Source organism: Manihot esculenta, chromosome 2 (genome assembly GCF_001659605.2).
Source record: "Manihot esculenta cultivar AM560-2 chromosome 2, M.esculenta_v8, whole genome shotgun sequence".
In the NCBI taxonomy this organism is placed as follows: Eukaryota; Viridiplantae; Streptophyta; class Magnoliopsida; order Malpighiales; family Euphorbiaceae; genus Manihot; species Manihot esculenta.
Window position 1 is genome coordinate 2,637,386 of NC_035162.2, and position 22,680 is coordinate 2,660,065.

The 22,680-nt window shown below is 33.6% G+C and overlaps 3 protein-coding genes across 4 annotated transcripts; 1 reads left to right on the forward strand and 2 right to left on the reverse strand.

The window, feature by feature from the left end:
* Nucleotides 1–2,398: 2,398 nt before the first annotated feature.
* LOC110608723 (AT-hook motif nuclear-localized protein 24) lies at nt 2,399–4,084 on the reverse strand. The gene has a single exon (XM_021748003.2). It carries the CDS (start codon nt 3,544–3,546, stop codon nt 2,665–2,667), a length of 882 nt encoding a protein of 293 aa, XP_021603695.1. The 5' UTR covers nt 3,547–4,084; the 3' UTR covers nt 2,399–2,664.
* A 10,206-nt stretch (nt 4,085–14,290) lies between these two features.
* Nucleotides 14,291–16,203, forward strand: LOC110609527 (protein DETOXIFICATION 56). Its single transcript, XM_021749149.2, has one exon. It carries the CDS (start codon nt 14,480–14,482, stop codon nt 16,004–16,006), a length of 1,527 nt encoding a protein of 508 aa, XP_021604841.1. The 5' UTR covers nt 14,291–14,479; the 3' UTR covers nt 16,007–16,203.
* A 159-nt stretch (nt 16,204–16,362) lies between these two features.
* LOC110609528 (ATP-dependent Clp protease ATP-binding subunit CLPT2, chloroplastic) lies at nt 16,363–19,057 on the reverse strand. 2 transcript variants are annotated; one of them, XM_021749151.2, is made up of 5 exons: nt 18,770–19,057; nt 18,638–18,686; nt 18,452–18,561; nt 17,749–17,928; nt 16,363–16,721 (listed from the first exon to the last, which is right to left on the reverse strand). In XM_021749151.2, the coding sequence occupies exons 1-5, from the start codon at nt 18,936–18,938 to the stop codon at nt 16,564–16,566; spliced, it is 666 nt and encodes a 221-aa protein (XP_021604843.1). In that variant the 5' UTR covers nt 18,939–19,057; the 3' UTR covers nt 16,363–16,563. The 2 variants fall into 2 exon arrangements, with proteins under 2 accessions (XP_021604843.1, XP_021604842.1); XM_021749150.2 differs by having other exon boundaries at nt 18,638–18,676; nt 18,770–19,056.
* Nucleotides 19,058–22,680: the final 3,623 nt, after the last annotated feature.

Genomic DNA, 22,680 nt, shown 5'->3' on the forward strand with positions numbered 1-22,680 from the left:
TCATTTGAAAATTATAAAATTATGTTTTACTTTAATTAACTAAAAAATAATATAATATCTATTATTATCTAAATTTATTTATTTTTATTTATTATATTGAATTCTATTTTTTTTTAAATATACAAACTAAAAAAATTATTTTTTTAGACATATTTTTCACTAAAAGATATAGTTTAGTAACAATAAATTTATTATTGATTCATATTAAATTACCTTTAATAAAATTTAGTGATAATTATTTTAAATGTAATTAATTTAATTAATCTCTAATTCAAATCAATCTTTGAAAACTTTGAAAAAATGAATTGATCCAGACCAATCTTAATATAAATTCTCCAAATTTTGTTACACGTGTCAATCTCAATACTATACTCGTGTATTTGTTGTCATAAGCTTAGATCATATGCTCCAACGACTTAACTTCAAATCTTTCTTTTTTCACTTATTCAAGATTGAGCAAGGTGAATGTCAAAAGTTTTTTAAAAAAAAAATTTGAATTTAATGTTTCTTAGGAGTCTATCATAACTTATAAGTTGGTCAGACTAATTTATAAATTTTAAAAAATAAAATAATTTTAAAATTTATACTAAGATTTTAAAACTTAAGTTAAAGACAAATATCCCAGTTCAAAAAAAAGAAAAAAAAAAAAATCCTATACTAAGATTCTTATTAATAAAAGCACACTAAAATTTTAGAGGAGACCACACGATTTTCTGATAAATTAAGTTTGTCGTAAAATAACTTATTTGAAACAGCAAACCAAAAACATATGTAGACGACCATATGAAATCAGCTATTCAAAAATATAATTTCTCCAAAAAAGCTTTAAAATGGAAGATATACTAAGAAAATTTATCCATGTAAGAATAAACGCTGATTTCATCAACTCTAACACCATACTCCAAATGCATCTCTCTTGTTTAATATGTCAGTCTCTTAAGGCATATGGGAAAGATTTAGGATTAACCACATTCAAACTATATATGGTTTAACATATAGAAAACTCAAATATCACCATTCATTTTATGCTAAATGCTTACTACCCACAAATGGATGGTCAGGATATATTTAAAAATTCTCTAATAATCAAGGTTGGATTTTCTCTCCTACCTCTAAATATATGCTGCGGACAAAAAACAGAACTTGATGCTAAATTAAGAAGCAACAAGATTTGGAGAAATCCTCAAAAAGAAGAAGAAACTGTCAAGTTTTATTGTAATACTTCGTATTGCTAACTGGTCAACACCACCGCACGAAGCATGCAGCCAGAAGCAGTCCCATCCAAGGAAGATGGTATATGTATTAAAAACTGGTAATTACCACAGGAATTTAATGGTTGGTACGGGACCTACCATAATTAATGGGCTTTATTCATGGAGAAGATGGCAGTTGGCTTCAGGTTCTAAGAACCTATATTTAATTTTGAAATAGTTGGACCAAGAAACACGAAGATAAAAGGAGAAGGAAACCCATGGCCATGGTCCTGGTCTGCAAGATTCAGCTAGCTAAGCAAATTATGAAGTGGAAAGGACGAGCTTTATCTCCAAAGACAAACTGGAAGTGCCTAAGCTTTGAATTACTATATAATTAGAAAAAAAAAAAAAAAAGCACTAAAACAATTGAGTATATAGGACATGGAGGACTAGCTATGTAGTGCAGAGAATCTGAGCTTGTTTTTGCTTGATCTTTAACAGTTGCCCAATCACCTATTCTTAGACTTTTTATGGAATTCTTAAGACTTTGCCTCGAAAAGGAGCTAGTTCAGAGCAGTGCACGTGCAAACCAGTACCCAAATATTTTCATGTCTCCATACCTAAAACCCTAGCCAGCTACTTAGTCACCTCTAAGAAAGATGGACACGGAAACTCTTAAGCCCATACCTCTGAGCTTCTCGTAAATAGTTTAACACCTTCTTGCCTACCATTGATACTGCCACTGCCCAGCTGTAATTGAACCTCCTTTGACTTTACAACCTTGTCAACAAGAACCTACTGTGTTCAACTTCGAACAATACTTTGGACTATCTTTCAGTGTATACTACTACACTAGCATTATAGCAACATTGACAAAACATATACATGTCCCTTTTGTTGGCATGCAGGACGAAAATCAATAGGAATTTTGGGTTCATTGGGAAAATGATTAATGCAGTATCTCTTGATGGAATAGACAGAAACTATGGATACGAGAGTGAGGGGATCATGCTGCTAAATTAACTTCTTTCCTAGACAAGAATGAGTTAATCTCGAGGTAATTAAGTTTCATGATACTCTCTAGAGGCAGAAAAATGAAAACCTTATGTTAAGTGGGAGTTCTAAAGGTGGAACAAACGCATTATTTGATGAGAAAGATCCATCCCAATGTTTTGGCTGTTGTTTTCTTCTTCTACTTCTTGAAATTGGGGCAATTTTGCAGCACTTATTAACATGAAATCAAACCCACAGGGGAGCCTTAATTTACAGTCCTTCAATCAACAATCAGGCATATTAGCTAATGATCATTAAATGCAAAACAACAACCGAGGAAATAAAAGAAAAACGACACCTGAAAATGCTCAAAACCCAAATTCTCTAGCTAGCTACAAAGTCTGTCACCTCTTGGTGATAACTAACCTGAAGGTGATGAGAAACTGAGCTATTACAGCCTTGTGAATCACTCTTTTCGTTAGTAGGGAGGTCGACCAGTGGCCCAATATGGCTCGGTTGGTAACTGAATTGAATTGAGAAGATTAGGCTGCAATCCGTGAAAGAGCTGCGCGTTTGCCTCTCCCAAAACCTGCTGCTGCTGTTGCTGCTGCCCAACCGCTCCTGGCGACCCAATTGCACCCCCTTGCATAGGTAGCTGTGGATCCTCCTCTTCTAATGGAAGCCTCTCATAAGCAGCGTTACTAAATGAAGCAGCCATAATCACAACAGGACCTGCAGCAGTAAGTGTACCAACAACACTGCCACCCACCACTTGCCCTTGTCCTCCAGCTAAGTATATGGTCAAGCCCGTAGCAGCAGGTGGCGCAGGCGGTGGCAGGAATGACCCAGCTAGTGATAATATCTCAAATCTACCGTGTAAGGTCACAACTGCACCTGGCGAAGCTGGTTGCCTCAGAGTTACGTTGGTTACTGTTCCAGTTCCACTCATAATGGAAATCCCTCTTTGCCTCCTCCTGGCAAATGTGGCTACACTTTCAACAATATCACACCCATCAGCAACCTCCATCAAGTGAGTACGCAGAGCGTTGGCGCTATCGCGAGTGATGATGATTGGGGGCTTAGGCTTGTTCTTGGATCCGGCGGGTCTGCCTCTGGGTCTTCTATTGATCTCTCCACCTGAGCCAGCAGGGATCAGTTCTCTGCCTTCGCCGTTGTTATTGCTAATTTCATCTCGTTCACGTTTCTGGGACTTGTTAAGGCCGGCACCGCTACTACTGCCGCTTTGCTCATCTTCCGAGTTGTGTTGCTGGTGGTGGGGAAACTGGTTTTGGTGTAACTGGAAATCTCTGGTGTGGAAAGGAGGCGGAAGAGAATGACCATGAGCCGTTACTGGATCCATATTTTTGCCCCTTTTTTCCTTTGACTTTAATAATCTCTTTCTTTAAGTACCTAAAAACAGCTCTATTCACTTATACAAGACCTAATTGGATAGGGAGGCGACCCAAGAACTAATAATGGGAAAAAATAAAAATAAAGTAGCACTAAACGTTAACGTTGGTGGAGGTTATTAAAAAGGAAACGGGTATAGTGGAAGCAAAGAGGGGGAAAAAAAGAAGAAGCGGAAATCAAATACTTGTAAAGATGAAGTTGGGGTAATAGCTAGCTAGGCCTCACCAAGAAAGGAAACATAGGTGGATTTTTGGTGTCAGCCACCAAATTTTGAGCAGAATTCAGCATAAGCAGTGGGGTTGTGTTGGTTAAGTATTAGGAGAGATGAAAGGAGAAGATGGGTTTCAAGTCTCGACCTTTGTTGTTTGCAAGGGGGGTAGTATTTGAGTTTGGGTTAGGGTTGGATTGAGAAAAATAAAATATAGATCAGAGATGGGTTTGGTTTTGGTAAGACTGCGTGCATATGGCGGTGGATCGGTCCCCACCCCTCCCTCTGACTCTCTGTCCCTTCCAGCACTCCACGTTCTCTCTCTCTTGTTTATAAAGACACGTTAATTTATAAATATTTTTTTTTCTCACTTGTTCTTAGTCCTTATCTCCAAATTGTTCAACGTTTTCCTTCTCTCATTTTTTACCCAGTCAACGTCTTCCTTCTTCTGATCATTATCAGCACCAGAATCAGCTTCAGCTTGGTTAATCTGTTCCAGCTGAACCTTTGTTTTCGATCATATTCATATATATCATATGTGGAACTCCTGGTACGTTTAAGGTTAAAACTTAGTCGTGTTCTTCTTCTTCATTAACCTAATTATAGTCAACCCACCAAAATTAAGTGATCAAGCAAGCATCACCAATTACCTTCCAGTCGGTTTCATATTAATTAATCAGAGCAGCAAATTATAGCAGCTGGCAGACAGAGATTGAAATTTCGGACATGACCCATACACGCTGCATATAAGATTCAATTTTTCCATCCATTCTTCTCAGACTCAGTGTTAACGTTACGGTCCAAATACATCATAAGCATGACACGTGTCTATTCCCCCGGTGTTTCCGGGTCTATTCTATGGATATTCCACAGTACTTGTCATGGCTGTATTTATGAGAGGTTCATCTTTCCTCTGCTGTACGCGAAAGGGCCATATCTCCATCACATTCACAGAACGAAATTAAAGGAAAGGAAAAAAGAAAGTGAATTATAAATGGTCATCAAAAAGCTCCAAAACTCGATTCCAAACCAACGTCCCCTCTTCCTCGCCACTATCATATTAATTTATAATCTAATGGGAAATCAGCATCAGACATCAAACAGAAAAAAAAAAAAAAGAAAGAAAGGAGGAAAGGCATTACCTTTTGCAGCTGGTTGTGATTTTGAAAAAAAAAAGATGCATTTTCATCATAACACATAAGAAAGATTTTGATGATTATGAGGGTTTCAGTGTGATTTCTGTCTCCTAGTGTACGTAAATGCTAAAAAATAATGCAACTTGTTATATTTCCAACGGCATAAGAAATTTTAAGCTGATGCCTTTTATTCTCCTGTATTTTGTGCACCTAGTTGATTGTATGAAATGATTGGAAATGGGCTAATGATTTGTGATGATTTAAAATAATCTACCCAACAATTTCCCTAAACTAATATATATGTATAGAATCTGCACCCGATATATAATTAATCTTATTAAAAAACTATAAATTTATTACAGAAAAATATTAAAATCAATGCATTTTATTAAATTAAAGAGATTCAGTTACACATTTTAAATTTCTTTCTCTTTTTTTGGAAAAAAAAAAAAGAAAAGAAATCCAATACAAGAATGCATTCCAACATATAATTTGTTGTTGACTGACCATGCCATCTACATTAATATCAAATTTCAACCAGTAAAATATTCCCATAGTTAATTATATCCTTATAATATTCATGTTCTACTGACACAATCAATTATATTTGTCTCTTTACATTGATCTCAACTACCACCAATAATCCCATATGAATAACATAGACTCAAAGGAGCAGCCATGAAAGACTTGCTGTAGTTAATGGCAGTTGAGAGGGAAAGAGAAGAAAGAATGATAAGACGCAGAAGTACAGGGTGTAAGAGTGAGGAAGTAGGTGGTGGGGGTTGGGGAGATGATGAGCATAATCCAGAGGAGGAGTTGGAGAGAAAGAGAAAAGACGCGTGAGAGGCGCTGACACAAAAACAAAAAAACAGAAGGAGCCACGCTGCACGAGCGCCGGAGAATTTGGTGCTTGGCGACTCAAAGAAAGCCACTCTTTCGCATCTTATCACCACCTCTACGCATACTCATATTCTTTCTTTCTCCTTTTTTTTTTTTAAATCAAAAGATGCTCTTTGTCGGCTTCATCTCTCCCTTGTGGCCCCCTACTTGTTCTTTCTTCTTCCTCCATGGATTCTACACCTCCTTCAATCCTCCCCTTCTCTTTTTCTTCTATGGCGGAAGTTCAGACCTGTGAAGTGAGATTGTAAATATGCTATGTTTTCTTAATTCTTGTTCATAGTATACATCAGCCCTCACCCTTTAATTAAATTCTAATCTGCTCTCCCATTTGAATATTTAAATTTATTTATTATAAAATAGCTATTCAATTATTATAATAATTTAAAACTTTAATAAATGAAAATGGATATAATATTTTTTAAATTTAAATATGAAATACAAACTTAATAATAAAATAATCATAAATACATGCATAATTTTGGAAGGTCTGAACAATTTTCTTAATCATAAATACATGCATAATTTTATATTTTCAATTTTTATTTAATGGAGAACTATGTACTATATGCATTTGATGTAATGATAAAGAGAGTAGGAAAAATTAATTGCCTATGTAATCCATAGAATAAGAATAATTACCGATAGAAAAACCTAATTCCTACGTTAGATTCATCACATAAGCCAAATGTAAAACAATTAACGTTTGTTTCTTGTGAATTGGTTTTCTTTGATGTGATGTTGACTTCCTCACTCAATTTGAGGGACGATGTGATAATGACAAGAAGGGCACTCAATTAGTCAATGCCAATCTACATTGACTTGTATTACAAAAATTAGGGCATGGATAATGAGGTCCTAACCAATAGTTTTTCATATGTAATTTATTAAGACCACATGTGGCCCACACGTCATCAATTTGGTTTATGATAAATTATAACAAAATAAATTGTAAATTTCTTAATTTCAAACAAATTAATATTTTTTTGCTTTACATTTCATTAATTTTTTCATATATAGATCCTACAATTATATGGCATGTATTGGAGAATGTAAATTAAAAGGGCCAGTGTTGCAGTCAACGTTATATGGCATGTTTTGTCTTTCTCGATGGATCTGGCCGGCCTTAATTTTCTTGGAAAACAAACAAATACAAGAACGGAATCTATATTATTGTACTCACAAAAACACAACCATGACCAAGGCCAGTCAACGGAGTACTCACCGGATCACCACCTTTTTTTAAAAAAATCCAGTTAGTGTCTCATATATGAGGGACCTAACTCCGAGCGGCTCTACAGCTGAGTTTTTCAAACAATTAGGGAAACAAACAAATTAACAGCCTAAAGGATACTGCTCTTATTATTTTAAATATATTTTTTTTCATGAAATTGTTGATGCACAAGATGTTGCATAAAGTGGGTTAATTAAGGAATCATTAAAAAAAAAAAAAAAAAAAAAAACTCAAAGTAGATGCAGCTTTTTTCTTACATTAATTATAAGTATGATGAGGATGTTTCCATATTTGAGCTTAACTTCCAAATCACAGTAAAACTAGGGATAAGTTTACTAGTTTACCGTTACAGCAAGACCCCCTTGTCTGCTTGCAAAATCCAACTCATTTGTTAATCTTTGTTGTGAATTACGATATGCACATGCTCCCACTTTCTCTGTGCTTACTAAGTGGATATACTTCTGCATTAAGAAATTAATGACTTTTTTAACATTCCAATAATTTAAAAACAGAAGACGGAAGTTTAACAACTAATACAAAAATTCAAATCAAGGGAGATTGATATAAATTACACAAACTTGAAACGCTGAGGATTCATCTTCTGTTTTGCTCTCCAAGAATCCTATCTCTATGCTATTATGGCAACCTAAGAGAAATAATTTGCATGTGCAATTTATCTACGCTAGAGAACAAAAATTGACCTGACAAGCTGGTAACTTATAATTCAACCCAAAACCCACTCCATTTCTTCATGTTTAAACTTAATTCAGCATCACATGATTCTACTATGATTGGTCTGTTTTCTGCATTAGCATGCTGCCTTCAAGCATTTGATCCTGAATTTAGTTAACAGAATCTTCAGATTACACCTTAAGTTTAGCAATAATTAATAACACTTCAGTTGGATTCCCTATGCCAAGACTTTCAAGTTCACAAGAATTGATATGGTTTTGTCGTTTTATCAATACAATCAGAAGGCTTCCTCCATGCCTAAAGTCGTACGTACACAACAATAAATTCACGGGCTATGATCAGCAAGATTAATTGCAGATCTTGAAAGTCTACTCAAATCAAATTACAACCAGTTAAACTACAAGGAAAATAAGCATGAAATGATAAATAGGTAATTCTGGGTAAGCAGAAAAAGACAAAAGCTGTAGTGCATATGCATGAAGCTAGGTGGAGTCTTCAAGAAAGGCATGCTCTTAACTTGAGAAAGAAGGTGTGGAAAATGACGAGGAAAGGTATGAATGCTTAGAAACTAACACAGCTTTAATTTTAGTGGCTGAATCATATAATAAACTATTATTATTATAAGCATCTAGCATACCTTAATAAATAAATTAAAAAAATGAAGCCATTACCAATCTCTCCTCATTAAACAATCATATCTTAAGCAAATCCATTTTTGCTTTAAAGAAATCAAAGCCATGTGAGAGGCACCTATTGCCTCGAATCTATAATAGTGCTGCACGTTTCAAGCTTTTCTCGTAAAAGTCCTCTCTTCGGAGCTCAAAGCCTGTTGTTCTCATTTGGCCTTAATCTCCAGCTAACCCTTTCACATGTGGGTTGCTTGATTAATTAATTAATCAGTTAATTACATTAGACACTAAGCAAACGACAAATGAGGCCAATTGCCCATCTATCTGGAATCTTGTTCACCTGCTTGATCCAATGTTTAAACAATTAACTATATATACAACTGTTTCTGTTCACACTTATTTTTCTCTCTGTTATCAAATTTATATGAAGCAGTTGTGCGTAGACTTAGGCACTGGAATTCCAATTCCAAATTCAACTTTGTTCATCACTTGAGACATAAGTGATTAAACCTAATCTTTTTCATATTTTTTATATATATTTACATTAATTTCTTCTCTCTTTTTTTCCCTCAAATTGAAATATTTAGTTTATTTGAGATGTGCAGCAAGAAATCAAGTTTTTTTTTTTTTTTTTTTGTAAAAAAAAAGTGATATGAAAGTTGACAAAAGAATACGTAAATGGACTTTTTCACATTATAAACGGTGACAAATAGTTGTATAGGACAGGTATTATATATTTGTCAAGTTGAGCCATACAGTCTTCCACGGAAAAAATTAAATTAATTGCTATGAAGTTCTATTTATTTTATGAAAAATATGCCGTAAGAAAATATTTTTATATCTTTTAACGTTTAAAATGCTAAATACATTTAATTAATAAAAAATATTTTAGTAATCAAAATAAAAATTAAAAAGTCATTTTTCAATATTTTAAAATTTTATTAACATACCCTTTTCTATACATAAATATTAATACTTTAAATGAAGTTATTTGTAAGAAAATTTATTATTTAATTTCAATGAATCGGAAAAATCTATTAGTTAGTTTATCAGTTTTGAAAAATATACTAAAATAATTTTTAAAATTTTAAAAAATTTATTAATTAAATATTATATTAATTTTAAGTGTTAGATATTTTATTATTTAATCTATATAATATAAAAAAATTATTAATTAATCTCTTAATTTATAAAAATATATAATAATTAATTTTTTTCATATTAAATTAATTTTAAAATTGTATATAATATTTAATAGTTAAAAATAATAAAAAGATTAATTTTTAGCTTTCTTAAAATATGTTTTTTAAAATGAATGTATTAATTAATGGATTTTTTATATTATAAAAATTAAATAATATTTTTTTTAAAAAATTATTCAAAAATAAACAGAGTTTTGGAGTGAAAATTAGAAAAAAAATGTTAAATAAGAAAAAATAAATTTGACGACAAAAAGTGATGGGAAGCATTAATTGACCATTCAAAGTGGCAATAAAGTCTAGGACTTGACTAATAATTCGGTCAAATTTGCTTACTATCTCATTTATGCTCGTATGAAACTAACCTAATTTCTCGGGTTTAGTTAGATAGTTTCATTATCAACATTAGAATCATATTTTTTATAAAATAAAAAATATATATATAGATTAAGCATCTGTTTGTTTGACTAAGAATATTTTTCAATAAAATATTTTAAATATTTTGAAGAAGAAAATAAATAAGAGAAGAAAAGATTGCTACCCAAAAGCGAAACTTTACTTACAACATTTTCAGAAAATGGGAAAAAGAAAACATAGAATTTTGTTCCAAGATCATGATGTATTACAATACAAATGTACTTGTGAAGCAGCTTCCATGTAGACAACATTTGACGCTGTAAGGACTATATGATTTTTATACAATCAACTTGGAAATTGAGCTTCTTAATTACTAAATTCCCCCAAATTAATATAAGATTCTCAAAAAGATTTCAATACTAAAGTTTGGGAATTTAAATTAGAAATAATGTAAGCATCATTGTACGGCAAGATAAGATAACATTGGGACAAGACTGGTAACTTTGAGACAATCCAATCCAATAAATTTTTATAAATATCCTTCTCACAAAGCTAAAAAGTGCTTTTATTTTAAATTTTAGACTATATTAATTAACCAATAATTAATTAAACAACCCTAAAAGATCAGCATTATATATATTTTAACTAGACACAAATCAACAGGAAAAACAAAAAAGTAATCTATTTAATATATTTTTTTTCTTTGTTGTTTGCGCATGAAGCAAGAATATATATCATTTTCCTGTTTAGACATCTATTCCTCCAATGTTTGAGGAGTAGAGTTCTCTGTAAGAGGATAAATTCCCATAAATTTATTTATTTTTTTTTTAAAAAAGGTTCTATATTAATGTAGCTTCAAATTAATAATACCTAGGAATTTATTTAATGGCCACCTGTTAGTTACAAAGTTAAAGAATGTTTGCATTATGTCTTTATTTTTCTCTTTAGGGGGTAACATTTATTTAAATAAATCAATAGTACATAAGCGAAAAAGAAAAAGAAGCCCAGAGGTATTTGGAGTTTGTTTAAGCAGAAGAAGGCCATGGTGACCATATTTGGCCCAAGCCCAGTAGTCCAATTGTTGATTGTAGTAATGATTAATTGGCATGAAACTCAAAAAAGATAGCAAATTATTGGGTTGTGAGTGGGAAAATGAAACCCTTGAATGCTACAAACAAAAACATCTTTCTCTGGGTGCTCTACTGCTTCTTTAAGTGTCGTGTTAAAATATATCAATCTGTCATTTTCTGCTTTGACTCCAATTGGATTTCATTGCGATACCCACAAGAAACCCATCTTTAATGAGCAGGACAACTAAAGAGGTACACCTCTGATTCCATTACAACAACCTGACAAAACCATGATTGCTGCTACCATTCCACCACTAAGTTTGCTACGGTCTAAAAGAGATAATCTTAAAGTATTAAGACATGAATAGTTGATATTAGTATCTGTGCAGCGCCTTAATTATTTCATCAAATATAAGATTAGTGATAAAATAATGCTAGTGCTTTTGACTTTGAGTTTAATTTAGTGACATCTGCAAGCAATTTTCTCAACTCAGTTGAAACAAGACTCTAGATATTTGGAACTTGGATTTTCTTCCTGTCCTGTGCATGGACATCTCAGTAAGTTGGATGAAAATGAACTAAGTAATCATCGATAAGGAGTTAACAATTGCCCAAATATGGTAAAGAAAGGAAATGTCTCTTTCAGAAGCAAAGACAGTTGTTTGCGGAATGTGGCCTGAATTAACAAGACTGATTCATTATTGATTATCGAAATCAGGGAATAAGGGCATCAAAAGGTTACTCATCATAAAAAAGCTTAAAGCTAGAGAGCCAATCTTATCAGTTTGTGTGGCAGTGGCCATTGGTGCTTCTACTTTTTCTTTCTTTTTTTTTTTTAATTAACGCAAATGACAATGTTACTTCTTCCTTTTCAGGAAAATGATTGACATGCCCATGTCCTTGTTGCGATGCAGTGCATAGTGTGACAGATCAATATTGCATTTGCCAATTAATTCATTTTGTTAATTCTTCATAATTGTTAATAAAATTTCTCTAGCTTTTTTTTAAAAAAAAAAAAAACTTGAAAAGGAATTTAATAAAGCAAAGTACTTGGTATTATGTTTCTGTTAAAGTAGCACTCAGCTTCTTAGATTAGGGAAGCATATTGTATTAGGATTCTGAGTACATTCATGGGGGCATCCTAAAACCAGAAGAACTAAATTATGCCGTGGAATATAAAAACTAAGGTTTTGTAGGCAAGATCATGCTAAGGAATTTCATTAATTTGATGCTAATATTCATTTGGAAGGAAGATGCCCACTCTAACTCAAGCATGGGAAAAGAATGCTGATTGAGAAGATACTGCATGCTTTACTCAAAACTCAATGATAGAGAGAGCAGCACCAGAATTAAGGCAGATACGGGTGCTTTATAAATTGGGAACAAGTGGAAAGCAAAGTGATTGATTGGATAGGAGGGTGATTATAATTTAGAATTCTTAATTTTATATTATTAAGAATAATTAGGACAAGTATATCTTTATCAAAAACTTGTAATGCACAAACGTGTTATACCACATTCACATTAATTACAACTAAATTCAACTCGCATTCCTAATCAATCCACACCTTATATGAATTTCGTTTTAAAACATTTTTGCACTAAATTACAATTAAATGAGTAGAGTTTTTTAGTGTATAAAATACAATATATAATTATTTACTGCTAATGAAGAATATAAATAATTTATTTATGTTTATAATTCAAGCAACTTTAGAATTACAAGATGGCCCTTAATTATAATTATCATAAGTTAACCCTTTGAAACTTTACAGGGCAAGTGGGAAGGCAAAGCCGTAGTTTAAGATTCCCCTCTTTTTGGAAGAAAAAACAGCAACAGCAGCTCGCTGGCCAAGGAATCCTAAGCTATTTTGTCATATGGATATCTTATCTTTAGATCATATATTCTAATTCTTGTATTGAATTTATTTAAATTAGTATAGATATTTTTATTTTTTCATTTATAGAGACAAGTTTGTTAGTTAGTTGCTCATGTCAACAAAATTGTTTTCTGTTACTTCATACCTGGAATTCAGGAGACTGACGTATGAATTCATACCAAAAGCATGAACTTTCCAACATTTTTTTTAATTATCTTTTACAGTTTCGTTTTCATTTTTATTTTCCTATCCTTTCTCGTTTTCTTTCGTTTTCCCACCACACAAACACTATTTTACTTATGCTTGCATCTTGTACTCAGAAGTGATGTCCAAAATTCAATAAGTACGAATTCAATTAACCGATTGCATATATAATTAATTTCAACTTGTTTAATTAAATATAAATATTGATTAAATAAAATTTAGTTAAATCAACTATGAATTTGAGAGAGAGAGAGGGTGCAAAGCATTAGAATTTTCACAAAGTTGAACATATTCTAATGGAACACAAAAAGAGAAAACTTAGCTTTACGGTGGAGATATAGTTAGAAGTCCACTAGAAATGAAGTTGGCTCATCAAAAGAACATAACAGGGTATTAGATTTGGGCGGCTATCTTAGGTGGAAAAAATAAATCTTTTGATACTGGTTAGGGAGTGCAACTATGTTTTTTTTACTCGATCTGACCCAATCCAAATAAAATGTGTTTGGATAATTATGATTGAATTTAAAACGAGTTCGAACAATAATACTCATAATGAGTTTATATTGAATTCAGATTTTATTTATAAAGTATCTAACACTTAAATCTCTTTATATAAATTATTAATTTAATATAAAAATATATATTTTATGATAATATTTATAAAAAATTTTACATATTTTTATTTAAAAATTAAAATTTAAATATTTTCTAGAAATATTAAATTTTTTAAAAGAAAATTATTAATGAAAAATAGTTTTTATATAAATTATTAATTAAAACATATGACTTTAAATAAATTTTAATTTTATTTAGATAATAATAATTAAATTATGAATGAATTCAAGTTATTTATGTTAATTTTTAATCAAATTTAAAATAGTTCGAATTTATATTACTAATATAAATGAGATTTGAATTTAAAATTTAATTTTTATCGATATCATGTAAGTTTAGATTCAATAGACAACCGGAATCAAAATTTGCTGTTTATTACTTGAGCAGCTACTTAAAATTTTGAAGAATAGTAGGAAGGAACGTAATTAATAAATAACTGAGGAATGTTAGATAAAAATAAAAGGTTATCTTATTAAAATCTAAAATAATAAGGTAGCTTTTTTAATATATGAGCATGGCCCTCGGACTCAGCATCCTCCTCACCTCGCACTATAAATCCACTACCAGCTCTGTCTCGTGCAATTGGCAACGTAAATATCCCTCTCTGCTTGCTCATCTTTCTTTAGAAACCAACATCCCCACGAAATCCATGCACTCAAGATTAATCTATCTTGTCTGAAGAGAAAAAATTTTTTCTTACATCTCATCTCCAATATATATATATATATATTTGGATTTGGCATCCATTTTGCTTAGCCACAATGTCTACCGCCACAACATCAAAACTGGAAGAGAACCCTGTTGTTATAGCGTCTGTATCTCCATCATCGCCTTCACAGAATACACAAAAATGGCCTACAAACCTTATGCAAGTGCTACTTTTGGAGCTGAAAATACAACGAGGAATAACGCTTCCCTTGTTAGCCATGAATTTGACATGGTTTGCCAAGATAGCTATCACGACTGCTTTCCTGGGACGGCTTGGACAGCTTCCGCTAGCTGGTGGCACTCTTGGTTTCACTTTTGCTAATGTCACTGGCTTCTCTGTTTTGAATGGGCTTTGTGCTGCCATGGAACCTATTTGTGGTCAAGCGTATGGAGCTAAAAATTTTAGGCTACTCCATAAGACCCTTCTCATGACAATTTTCTTGTTGCTACTGACGACTCTGCCTGTGTCTTTCTTGTGGCTTAATGTTGACAAAATTCTCATCCATTTTGGCCAGCAGGAAGATATTTCTCATATTGCAAAAACCTATCTTTTCTACCTTCTTCCGGACTTGGTTATAACTTCGTTGCTTTGTCCTCTCAAAGCCTACTTGAGCTCTCAAGGTGTAACCGTTCCTATAATGTTTAGCTCAGCTGTAGGTTTAGCTTTGCACATACCCATCAACATTTTTCTTGCAAAAGCCAAGGGTCTTGAGGGGATCTCCATGGCTATATGGATAACAGATGCTATAGTCGTGATTCTACTAGCTTCATGCGTGTTGCTGAAGGAAAATGGTAAGGGAGGGAATTGGAAGGAGGGAGGATGGTTAGACCAAGGCATTTATGACTGGCTCAGGTTGCTAAAGCTTTCTGGACCATGTTGCCTTACCTCCTGCCTTGAGTGGTGGTGCTGGGAGATATTGGTCTTGCTAACAGGGCGCTTGGCGAATGCCAAGCAAGCAGTGGGAGTGTTAGCCATTGTGCTAAACTTTGACTACTTGCTGTTCTCTGTGATGCTCTCGCTGGCAACTTGTGCTTCAATTCGGGTGTCCAATGAGCTTGGGGCCAATGAAGCATGTCCTGCTTACCAAGCGGCATATGTTTCTTTAGCCGTGAGTTTTATATCAGGTTTTATTGGAGCCTTGGTGATGGTAGCAGCTAGAGGTATTTGGGGGCCTCTGTTTAGCCATGACAAGGGCATTATAAGAGGTGTAAAGAAGATGATGTTGTTAATGGCTTTGGTGGAAGTGGTAAATTTTCCTCTAGCAGTATGTGGAGGTATTGTCCGGGGGACTGCTAGGCCATGGTTGGGTATGTACGCCAATCTTGGAGGATTCTATCTTGTGGCCTTGCCAACAGCCGTGCTTTTAGCCTTTAAAGCCGGGCTGGGGCTGGGCGGGTTGCTGTTAGGTTACCTGGTTGGAATCGCTGCTTGCGTGACGTTATTGGTGTTTTTTGTTATGAGGATTAACTGGGAAGTAGAAGCAGACCAGGCACAAAAACTAGCAATTGACGTGCAAGAGAGCATTGAAGGAAGAGAAGATCGCAGAACTAGTGCAACAGTGACTGATGCTAACGCATGAGAATAACTTGCCAACATTTGTTTTGTTTGAACTTCTAGCATCTGTCGCCATCATCATGAATGATTCACCTCGTACGACTAGGAAAATATGATTAATGAGGGGAACATAGTGATCCCAAAGAGGTTTTGTAAAGCTGTATCTCTTGGAGGAAAACTCGAAATGAAATTCTCCAACATTGAGCACTTTGTCCATTCCCATTCCTCTGGTAACTTTAGGATATGCTTTTCCATTATTCACAATAAATTGAGCTCTAATATCATCTGTAATTTTATGGCTAGCCAATTCTCGCGTCATTCAAAGGTATGAAAAAAGAAGCTAAAGCAAGACACAACAGAGCAGTACTTTCGCAGATGGGATTAAGCAAGAAAATCAGCTCTTAATCGGACCCTGAACCAATTAAAGGAAAACACAGCACATTGAATTCTCAGTCAGGCATTTAACCAAGTAGAAAACAACTTAAACAGCCTATCGGCTAACTTCTTGAAAAATGAAATGATTTTTATGATTTTATCCATAATGATATTTATGTTTTTATCCATACAAGAATGACAAGACTATCATCCATCTAGAAACTCCGGTCCAGAACTTAAAGACTCCAGCTCTTTGGCTTTCTCATCACTAAAGCCAAGTGCAGCCAATATCTTGTGACCTGGGGATTCCACCTCCGACCAAATGCCAAGAAGCAGATCACTCGTTGTAATCTCCCCGCTATCCCCTGTGATTGAGAGATTCATTAGTGAAAGACAAGTGTTTTAGCTTCTGCACAGTACAAATAATTAATTTCTCTTTTTCTCCCACTCCTTTCCCCTTTTGGGGTCAGTGGTCATGCCAAGGTTCAATTCAGGATAACAAAGAAATGAAATGTGGACAAATTATCAGAAAATAATAGTTATTGAAACTAGAAAAGAACAAAGCACTAACACTGTAAGAAAGAATAAACAACAAGGAAAAAAAAAAGGCAAGGAAATGGAACTATTTGACCATTTGATCTCATCTCATCACATAATTTTACATTTGATTGTTTTTCATTTTTCTGTTGGCATCTGTACCCATGTAATGATCTTTGTCTTTTCTCTGTTTTTTTCTTTTTTGCTCAATTGGGACATAATTCTCATTCAAGAGTTCAAGGAAAGCACACAACACTTTGCTTAGTGACTAACTGTGCTGCTTAATAGGAAAAGATTTCCCTAAAATTACATTCCCAACCAAGTTATTTTTTTTTTTTAGAATTCATAAATCAGATAAACAAGATGGCATTTTCATCAGAGAGATACATGTCATAAAAACTTTGAGCACTCAGCAATGACAGCATAAACTACCAAATAAAGTCAGTATTATTTCACATTTCAAACTACGCCAGTGCAAAATGATGGGATGACAAGAATGCAATTCTCTACATTTGAATATATTCATAAGATGTAAGAAACACACTCACTAAGGAGTACCCAGAATTGAGATATGCATAATAACCGGCTGGCTTAAATTGGATAAAACAACTTCAAAACTTCAAGATCCCTCAACAAAAGCAACATCACATTGCCCATTTTATTAGTCCAATAACAGTTGTTTAGCCACAAATCTTACAAGCTAGTCCTTACGAATTGCAGATATACTGCTCATCTGTGTTCTAAAACTTCCTATAAAATCTGTAACTTGTAAGACATTAAACACTAGATGAATAAAATGCAGTAAGGCAGTTAAAACCAACTAAATTAACACTGAGAAAAATTAACAGGACTCACCTGATTTTAGTTTATGATCAACAGCCCAATCAAGGGCTCTCTGACCTGATTCAGTCAAAGGAGGCTGCTCAGGAGGGAAGAAGTACATATCAGCTTTACCGAGTAACTTGATAGTCTCTTCACGCACTTTCAAAAGAGTAATTCCATTTTTCCATAAATATTTAGCAGCTAGACTAGTCCCTACAATCCATAAGAAAAGATAATTTTTATGTAATGATAAACCACTGAGAATCACTACATTATTACCCTTCCAGAAGAGCTGAAACATCTAACTTTCTACGTAACCCAAAAGATGTAATATCAAAAAAGAGGCAGTCAAACAAACACAAGGCTTCAAAGGAAAACAGTTTGCTATGCTACATGGGAACAATTAGAGGCTTTCTTTCAGTTATATGAAATATTTAAGCCCTTCCTTTCAGTTATGTGATTGTGAACTATTTAGAAGCATGACAAGTAGGATAATAGAAATGCTTGCAAGTCCATTACTTGTACTGCTTTCACACAGAAATGAATTATAACTTTCTCTCGCTACTTGTATGAGGAGAAACAGGGAGCTATGTGTTACAATATAGCATTGAACTGCAATAGAAATCAAATATTAAATACATGAAATTGGAATGTAAATAACTAATACAAATACAACTTTCAATAGAAATTGAAATAAGAAAACAAAAAGCTTGAGATGCGCAAAATTGGTCACTACCTTCAATCAAAATCCCCAAAAGAAGAGCCTCAGTCCCAGTATTTGCATACTTGAGTTTTCTAGCTTCTAGTTCAGCCATTGAAAATGCCTTAATTGCCCTCCATGACCACCTGAATGTTTAGTTGCACCAATGTTAACAAAACCTCAAATTTACCCGAAAATCAAACCAAGGAAAAACCCACTAACTTGGGAACTTTCTCAATGGAAGCAAATCTCTCTGGATTCCTGCAAAAACCTGAAACTGCAATTTAGCCCTCTAAAAATGTGAAAATAGCAAAAGGAATGACATCAACGAAAGATGGGAGATAGGGGAAATACGCAGTGGGAAGGCTGGAGAGGGCCGTCGCGGAGATGGGACGGCGGGCAGGATTTGAGGACTGAACAGAGAAATTGGCCATGTGGGTGGTGGAACTGCCCAACCATGATGTTTTTCGAGAAGAGTAGTGTTTAAGAGAGTGAGGTAATAGAGATTTGGGTCTTGTTCCATGAAGCTTGGATTCAGTGAATGCTGGAGGCATCCATGGAAGATTGGCCAAGGAATGAGCAGCCATCTCTTGCGAAACTATTGACAGTGCGTGCGACTTCAGTTAACAATACGCAATTGTAGATCAGGACTTGGGCTTAGCGAGATGTGGAACGACATCGTATCTGTAATTCTGATTGGCATTACCTACAAAATAGTGGAGTTATTAAAAAATTATTGTTTTGAAATAATTGAAGATTTTTTAAAATTACTTTAAAATAATTTTTTTAAATAAAATAAATTTAAATCACGATTTCAAATAAACTCATATTCTGTAAAGGTTGGGCTTCAAATATTGATGGGCCACAAACACTCAGTTCGATCAATCAATATGCTTTTTTTCTGAAAACAAATTAATCTATTATTTTATAACATAAGAAATATATTGTTTTTCTGAGACCCAAGTGGGAATGGGAGACATTAGAGAGGGAAAAAAAAACACATGAGAAATGAGAGGTGCGGCTAACTAAAACTTTTAAAGCCAATTTTTGAAAAATATGAAATAAAATCAAATTGATTAGTTTAAAATTTAAATTTTATTGAATTAAATCAAATTCCATTAAAAAATCGTTTTCTCCTCTCCAACATCAAACAGGATAGTTTTTCAATTCATTGGGGTCTCAATTGATCCTCCATTGTCAGCCAGGACTTGGTGGGCAAATGGGAAAGTGAAAGGAGCTTAAACTGGAATTCTGTAAATAGAATTGGGCCCAAACGGGAAAGCCCATGAAGGAATCCTTCAAAGTTGAAAACACCCAAGCTAACCAAAGCCCTAAAGATTGAGCATTGGCCCATATTCCTTCCATAATGAAGCTGTCCCCTTCTCTCTTGTGTTCAAAAAGGCCAGACAAAGCATAACACTACACTGCTCTGTCTCAGCGTATATACTTCCATTATCATCTAAATGTAACAAACATTGAGTCTTCTTCCTTACATCAGCTATTGCCCTTTTGCAGAAATAGGGACAACAACATCTGATATTGTCATTTCCTTTCAGAACTATACTCCTCTAAATTTATGGTCGCCAACAAAACACAACCCATTTCTGGCCATGTGATCATCAGGCAGCAGCATATGGGAGTTCAAAGAAAACCCATTTCTACTTTTTTTTTTTTTTTTTCTCATGATTTTGTCAAACTTCTCTACACAATTACAAAATGCAAAATCCCAGTGGGGTCATTTGCAATTGCTCTCATGGGTACATGAGAAAAAAGTCATCTAAGCCCCAACAGGTGGTGGTCCATATAGATTGGGCTGTCATCTTTTATAGATTGCAATCTGGTTTTCTTGCATTAGATTGAGGAGGCTAACATAGAATGTGAAGACTGCATGGTCAAAGCAAAGAAGTTGACAGAGTTTTGCACTATAAATTATAAAAAACAAGAAGAAAAAAGTTATAGAAAGAGGTAAAAGCAGTGAGGATGCGCATGTGCAGGTGCAGCACCTACCAGATCTCGCGTATGGGAATGGGACCCTTTCCAGCTCTGCATGTCCTGTACGTTTGTACTATAATATCTCAATTTTCCTTGTGCTTTTGACTTCCTTCACCTTCCATTTTCACTTGGGCTTGGGCTGCAACGTCAAAAGCATCCCAATCGAAGTTGAACATCGAGTGTGGCTTTGATAAGAGGCAGAACAGAGAACAGTGCAGTGGAATGATCTCAGCAAAAACGTAAAATCATGTCACCATTGTCGCTAAAGTCAAAACGAGGAATTCCAAATCGATTAGTAATAAGCAAAACTAATTAATCCTTGTATTAACTGCATTGTTGCATCCACCCACCTAATTTTTACCATGACTTTGAAAATAATTAAACAAATCAATATCAGAATCCGATTGCATCACTTAATTAAGCAACATCATCATTATTATTGAGAATCTGCCCTCTATAATTTACACCGACTTCTCATCAAAACTCTTCTTTTTTTTTTTTTTGGCCGACCAAAATTTGACCTACAAAATTATGTTTTCCCTGTTGTGTTACCGAGGCTTTGTCAACTCATAAGGATGCAATAGTGAAATATCTGAGGTCAAAAACTTGTGCAATGATGGGTGTTTCTTTTTTCTTTTTCTTCTGTTGACAGATTGATTATAAGCTTAGCATAAATATTTTAAAAAAAAAAAAAATTAAAAGTATGTTCTGTTGGTTGAAGGAGATAAAATACAATTTATGGTTTTGGTATTTGCGTAGAGTTTACTCACTGCATGATCTAAATAGCGGTATTGGCTGAAAGTGCAGCAATTTTCAAATGCCAGAAAGATCATGACTCCCTCAAGTGCAATTGTCACTTTCGTGGGTTTCTTTTCTTTTTTGTATTTGTAATTAAATAATAATGCGTATTGGAACAGCTAAAAATTTCAAATGTTATGATTCAGATAAATATTTAGTGTTTTGATTTTTTTTTTAAGGTAAGAAAGTGGGAATTATTAGTTTAATCTGTGAGATGTTAGAGATTGGCCCAATGAGATATAATGTCTTCTGATAAGGAAGCTAAAAGGCCCCTTTTGCTCATTATCTAAAAATCACAATTATGAAAATGTCAATGACAGGGAGCAATAAGGTCTTTTTCTTGACATCACTTCAAATTGCAGCATTTCTCATTTGGTTTCCGGTAAGGTTTTTTTTTTTTTTAACAAAAAAAAAAAAAATTGCACCAGATTATACTTTCCTCTCAACTACCATTCTCCAGCTGGCTGTTTTGATGTAACAACTGCCTGCTTTCATTTTCCAATTTACAGCTATCTTCCTTAAATCATAATTCCACCTTTTTAAAATAATATTCTTTTTTTATAGACATATTAATATTATAAAATTAATTTTTTTATGAAATTTAATAATTGACAATAAAATTCGTCTTAATAAATTATCGATAATTATTAATAAATTACAAATTTTAAAATTGCATTATTTACTTGTTAAATGCTCCAAAAAGTGAATTTTATATAACACTGTTTTATAAAACATTTCAATTTCACATATATATTTGCAAATATGAGTATGCGTGTCTAGCACAATATTGTTCATCAAAACATAGCAAAACTATGAACTTTGCACGTTTTTCTATAACAACTACATTAATCTTATTCTTACGTTTTAATTTGTATTAAAATTAAAGTTACCTGAACTAATGAATTTTTCCTAAATCATGCTATGAAATTTATTACATCCAACAAAATTAAATACATACCAAAACGTGGAGGATTCGATTAATTAACCAATTTACATGCACATATTAATTTCAATATTTACTTTCCATAATTCATACTATCAATATGTGGTGTATTTGTCTACTTGGAAATAAATTCATATTCCTCACGTTGCAACATGAAAAACATCTACAAGATTTGGAAAAAAGAAAAACTTGATAGTAAGAATAAGTCTTACGTAAATCTGTATGTCTCCCTAATATAATTGGAGGAGTGGGCAGTGAGTCAGGGAAGCGAATCCAAAATTAAAAGAGAGCAGATAGAAACCAGACTTGAAAGGCAAGCCATGGCCTTTGCTTTTTGCTTACTTCTACCATCTGTAATGAAACTGCGCTTCTTTTCGGTTGTTAATTATATTCACCCGATTAGACGTATCAAACGCTGCGTTGCGCCTCAATCTAATTGGCCAGACGCAAAGTTTCTTTACCAAATTCCTTATGGAGGACGTGAGTTCAGACACGGCCGGTGAGAAGTAATCATTTTTAAAATCACGCGGTC